Source organism: Triticum aestivum, chromosome 3D, assembly GCF_018294505.1.
Source record: "Triticum aestivum cultivar Chinese Spring chromosome 3D, IWGSC CS RefSeq v2.1, whole genome shotgun sequence".
NCBI classification, from domain to species: Eukaryota; Viridiplantae; Streptophyta; class Magnoliopsida; order Poales; family Poaceae; genus Triticum; species Triticum aestivum.
Window position 1 is genome coordinate 611,621,976 of NC_057802.1, and position 6,030 is coordinate 611,628,005.

Consider the following 6,030-nt stretch of genomic DNA (forward strand, 5'->3'; position numbering starts at 1 on the left):
TTTCATACATAATTTGAAATTCCAAAGTTTTTGACAAATTTAAGGAAATGCTTAGGACTTAAGAAAATGTCCATGTTGATTCTTAATGAAGGAAATTGCAAATAACACTAGCGTTGAAATTAGGAAAATCTACATGCTCACGGATGCACCCGTCTGGCATAGTCCACTGGTATTTTTTGGGCAATGGATAAATGACCCCAACTTCATAAAAACAGCGTAACATGGACATATGAGGCATCAATACTAGATTTGAACGACTTCCGACATCGTGTGCAGGTTGCGGCATGTCCGACCATTAATTTGCCTTTATATACGGTGTCAATTGAATCGTTGGATGTTGATCAATGGCTTTAAAAAGGGACAAGGATAAAAGTGTTCCTGCTAACCAATAAGCAGATATACTTGCAAAATTTTCCTTTTATGGTTTTACTATTTCGCTGCCAGGATTTCCCTAGGCCTCGGCCACCATAAGCCGCTGCATATCATCGATGTAGAATTTTAGGTACCCTATTGAAATTGTACAGTTTCATGGGAGCAATTATTTTTACACCAAAGTTTGTAAGTTGTATAATACCGGGTGAGGTGGAGATGTGGATTTGCTGAAGGGTGGTGACCTGAAGGAGGCCTTGAGACTGGAGGATTGGTCAGGAAGTAGTGTAATCAGTGGCTCTCTGTTCGCTGGGACGGCTCTCTGTTTTCCTGCGATGTGAAGTTTCTGAATGTTCGTTTGAACCCTGAGGTATGGGTGTTTGTTTGTACCAGAAGTCTGTGAGCTGCTGATCTGTACTCTGAACTTGACAGACAGCGATTCAGCCTAGCCTAATGTTCTGGCAGTGCTCTTGGTTCTGTTTATAAGTAGTCGTTTGTAATTTTATCTCTTTGAGCCAGCCAAACTGTTAAAATAAAGAAAATGGTACTGTCTTCAGAGTCCTCAAGTTTCTGAATTTTCGTCCGGATGGACTCTGAAGAAAGGTTTGTGAGTAACTTGGATAAAAAATTAAAAAAAGACGACCACAGTGGGAGTCGAACCCACGACCTTCTGATCCGAAGTCAGACGCGCTAATCCACTGCGCTATGCGGTCACTCTGCTATTTCTACGTCCGTACTGGTGAGGACACCCAAATATTTGAAATCTAATGTGTTTAGCGATGCCAAAAGAAATATTTGACACAAGAACGTACTACTACGGATCACAACCGCTCAAATACAGATACACATGTCAAAGTGCAAATTCAAAACGAAAAATAGGAAAGAAAAGTACTTCCTGACATCGATGCACGGCTTGCAAGAGGAAGAGTCCAAAGCATACATTTTGCTTGATATGCAGCACTCGTGGGCCAGGCTAACCCACCGGTTAGCTAACACAATTAACAAGCTTAGGCCGGCGGTTAGGTAGCAGTGTAGTTTTTAGTGGTGTCTTTTGCTCTGTCAATTTGTATATATGTACCTCGTGCTGCTGATCGAGCGATGGATCCGTCTACGTGGTACCATTGTACAGTAGTCTAGAGCAAACTAAAGTAGCCCAGTGTGCAACTAGTAGTAGTATATTTTTTGGGTATGGACCTACCCTACCTTGGCTTGATTTCTCCTGATCCATCCATCTTATCGTATCAATTAATCATGACACCTCCACCCAAATCCAACAAAAATATCCTAGCTAGATAAATCCCTGTGAAAGGGAAACAAAGTTTGTTTTTCCATATGACAGTAAGTTCTGTAGATATTACGTTGACGTGGAATTATTTTGAAGAAATTCCATGGGATCCTGAATTAGTTCGATCGTATTTTGTTTGCTTTAACTTGGAAGTAGAATCTCTTCTTGTTGCTGCTCTTGATCTGCTGCATGGCTAGTGATGATTTAAGGCCCTATTTGGTTCATAAGTCCTAGCACTTTTTTTAGTCCCAACTTATAAGTCCCAAGTCTCTACCTGTTTGGTTCCTGGGACTTAACATGGACTAAAAGACCATATTACAACTATAAGTCCCTATAAGACTCTCCTTGAGAGTCTTATTTCATAAGTCGTAAATGCACACTTTAAGTCCCTATAAGTCCCTCATGTTTGGTTTAGATGGGACTAAAGAGACTTTTTTAAGTCCCTACACCAATAAGTCTCTATAACCAAACACGCTCTAAATCATCTTTGAGGGATTACGTGTCTTGGCTTCTGCGCCGTGCAGCTGCTAGTGATCAATGGAGAGAATAATGTACATGTATAATCCAAAGATGTGGTTGATCAATCCATTCATCTAGAAATGTCCACAGGAGCAGAATCAAAAAATGAATGCACCACTCTCCAATAAACAAACAGTGAAAAACATGCCAACACCAGGATAAGTTGAGAAAATCATCAAATTTGTGCGCAACTTGATGTTTCATTTTGAGTAAATAAAATACATCATTTCTCGAAAAATCAAGAAGCCAGCTAGGCAAGTGGTTAGCAAATATAGACTTGACGCGTAAGTTGTCAATCAAGTGATGTCTTTTGGCTTCTGCTATGTTTGTAGCTAAGTAGGAAACCGTGCGGAAGCTACTCATGGATGGAGCTTTCTCACCGATGAGCGTTGTTGTTTTCTGTACATTGTCAATCACTTTGACAGCAAGGTAGTCATGTAGAGCCCCTCTCAGTGTGCATATACTACTACGTACAGTACTATCCAAAGGAGTAGTATATATTTTAGTTTCGGACCTACTTTAGGCTTGATTTTCCTGGTCGACGGATCGATCTTATCGTATCAATCATGACACCTCCACCCAAACCAACCAAAATCAATTAACAAGAAGGAATGAATTCCCTGTGGATCTCTCTGATAGGGAAATAAGTTGTTTTTCTCAATAATATATGCAAAGTCGACGTTGAATTAAGCTTGGTGGCCATGAAATTCTACAAATTCCTCATTTGTTTACTGGTGCCTACCTTTGTCGTCAAGTTGGAAGAAGAATTTCGTCTTTCACTGCCGTACGTCGATGTGCATGGCTAGCTAATGATGCGTCTTTGCTTTTTGAACAAAGATTAGGTGTATTTGCAAGTGATGAGAAAGAGGACACTATAAGCATAATCCGAAACCAAAAATGTTATACCCGTAGTTATCTTAATTTGTGGTCGATCGAATCAGAGCATGTACTAGTACTAAGCTAACACGGCTGTCCATTAAACAATGACAAGCAGGACGGCACCACCAGGATATGTTCGATTCTACACTTTCCTCCCCACTCACCTTTAATTTTCCGTTTTGTTTTCTCTCGATATTTTGGTTGCGTTCCTCCCTACGCGTGGCTGAGTGCACCCTCTGGTAGCAGTGCTCATATGCAGTATGTTTCGAAACAAGGTAAAAAATAAAACAGTTTTGCTAAGACACTGAGACCTAGTCACAGTCAAAAAAGAAATTACTAGCAGGGGAGACTGAACAGAAACTGTAGGATGAGTATTACTCCATTTTGTACGGCCCTGATTATTACTCCATTTTGTACTACAGAAACTGTAGGATGAGTATATCTCAATTCAGAATACAGGCATTGAGATATGGAGGAGCTTCAATACCGTTTCTTTCAAGAAAAAAAAGGAAAGAAATATGGAGGTACTACGTGCGTGGCATCTGCCCATCTTTCTCGACGTTCTACTACGCACTTCGATCGCCTGCGCGCAGCGCGCGAGTGATCCACCATGGAAGACCACTCGACCAGCTACGACCCCGTATCTTCTTGTGATTCAGAGAGAGCGGAGATCACAGGTTGGCGCGTTCAGAAGGAAGCGGAGGCATGCGGGGGGCACGGCTGCGACGGCCAGAACTGCGCGGGCTTCACCTTGGAGACGCTGGTGAGCACCCCCAGCGGCGTCACGTCGCCGACCACCGTCACCTTCTTGCTCGGGATGTCGATGTCGAACGACGTCACCCCCTCCATCTTGGCGATGTGCTTCTTCACCTTGCCCGCGCACCCCTTGCAGTGCAGCGACACGCGCAGCACCACCACCTGCGTCGTCCTCGCCGCCGCCGTCGAGGACGACCGCACCAGCGCCGCCGCCTTGTGCTGCTCCGGGTCTTGGACGGCCGTGATCTCCGACGACGACGAAGCAGAGGAGGACGTCCCTGACGACGAGGACTCTGCTTGGTGCACAGTCGACGGCGGCGCGTCCTTGGCAGAGGGAACCGGCAGGGAGGCGTCGGCCGGGAACGCGTCGATGAAGGACGGCGGCTTCGGCTTCCCTTCGCCGACGGGCAACGCGTCGATGAAGGACGGCGGCGGAGGCGGGGGCAGCGCGAGGACGTCGAGGTCGTCGGACTGCAGGCGGGAGGAGTTGAGGAGGAACCTGGAGGAGGTGGCCGGGCTGACCAGCCTCTTCTCCGAAGACCTTCTCCCATCTGCAGCAGCACCAGCCGTGGTGCTCTTCTTCTTCTTCTTGCTGCCGTGCTGCTGCTGCTGCTGCTTGGGGTCCTCTGAGGACACCGAGTCTTTGGTGCTGGTGCTTGGTCTGGGCGGCTTGGAGGTGGAGGAGCGGTGTGGGTCGCGGAGCCGCGGCGAGTGGCGGTCGATGGCCCGGCCGCTGCTGCCAACGACGGCGCCGGTGCCGGTGGAGGCGATGATGTTGGTGGCGTCGGCGGAGGAGCAGGAGATGGAGATAGTGGGCAGGCCCAGACGCTTGTGCACGCCCTTGAGAAGCAGAGACGCCATGGAACGAAGCAAGATGGCCGGCTCGATTACTCTGAGGAGTCTCTGGGTTGGGTTGGTGGTGCACAATGAAATGAAATGAAAGGAATGATGATTCTCTTCTTCTTCTCCGGGAGAAAGGAGCTTTTAAACTTGGGGCTTTGGAAGGAAGGAAGGGGCCAAAGCAAAAGCCAAAACCGCTAGGAAGGAGGGCGCTCTGCTTCTTGGGTTGTTGACGTGGGGCATGTACGTGGCACAACTTCTGGTCCACGTGTGCATGCACATGCATGCTCTGATCCAGCTGGACGGTTTCGGACCGTAGTGAGTGAGTCAGTGAGTGTGCTACTGGCCACTAGCTTCACCTACCGACTGTACCTACCAGCCGGACAAGACCAGCAGAGCTGTTCATCTGCATGCACGCTGCACACTGACTGGCTTCATCAGTCGGCAGATACATGCATGTACTGCCTGTCTGGAATCAGCCCGTTAGTTGACGATCGCGTAATTACATATCGACAGCAGCAGCAGTGTCTAATCCGTACTTTGCCGTAAATTTTGTTGATGAACAAGCTCTGGAGCTGTCTGTACTAGTTTGAGATTTGGCTAGTTTAAAGGCGACGCAGCTGAGAGCCTGAGATGGCATCCACGAGGGACGGCCGGACGCGCGTGCCTAGAGATTCGACGTTGATAGATGGTGCCAAATCTGCACCGGAACACTAGCCGGTGCGCTAGATCGTGGAACTATTTCACTGCTGATAGTAATGCATATCACTAGTTTAAACATGACACGGCTGGGATGGCATCCACGAGGGACGCGCGTGTGCAGTAGTACATGCCTAGAGATTCGATGCGGCTGCACATGCATGCGAGCCCGCACGTAGAGAGAGATTCACTGTGACAGATCATGGAGCTACGTCGGTGCTAATACCACGCTATGTACTGCACATCTTCGTCTCTGACATAAAAAAAACATACATGTATGGCATCCGATGTTCATGTTCAGATCGATACGTCTGCTCGTATGTATATTCCATGTAGTTTAGCGTATAATGAAAATAGGGACCGCCTATCCCTCAATGGACTGAAAATCTCAGAAAATAGTGCCAGTTGATTCCCTCAGGTCCGAACGATCCTACCGAGCAAGTCAAATACAGCTAGCACACTGCACACGCATATGTGTAGAGCTAAAGACACGTGGAGAGAGTGAGAGCGAGGCGTCGACTTGTACAGCTTGGTCGGATTACTGCTCGTCGCCATTCATCCATCCATCAGAATCGTATAGGACAAGTCAGTCAGAAGAAGAATAGGGAGAAAGGGACCCGGATATATTCGAGACATTTGGTGCAACAGCCGCCACTCTTTCATCCTCCGTAGCCGGGAGAAGG

The 6,030-nt window shown here is 47.2% G+C and overlaps 1 protein-coding gene and 1 non-coding gene across 2 annotated transcripts; both read right to left on the bottom strand.

The window, feature by feature from the left end:
* Positions 1-1,008: 1,008 nt before the first annotated feature.
* Positions 1,009-1,082, bottom strand: TRNAR-UCG (transfer RNA arginine (anticodon UCG)). The gene has a single exon. It is a non-coding gene; the product is annotated as a tRNA-Arg (tRNA).
* Positions 1,083-3,402: 2,320 nt separating this feature from the next.
* On the bottom strand, positions 3,403-4,820 carry LOC123075927 (protein SODIUM POTASSIUM ROOT DEFECTIVE 1-like). Its single transcript, XM_044498426.1, has one exon. The coding sequence runs from the start codon at positions 4,667-4,669 to the stop codon at positions 3,740-3,742; it is 930 nt and encodes a 309-aa protein (XP_044354361.1). The 5' UTR covers positions 4,670-4,820; the 3' UTR covers positions 3,403-3,739.
* Positions 4,821-6,030: the final 1,210 nt, after the last annotated feature.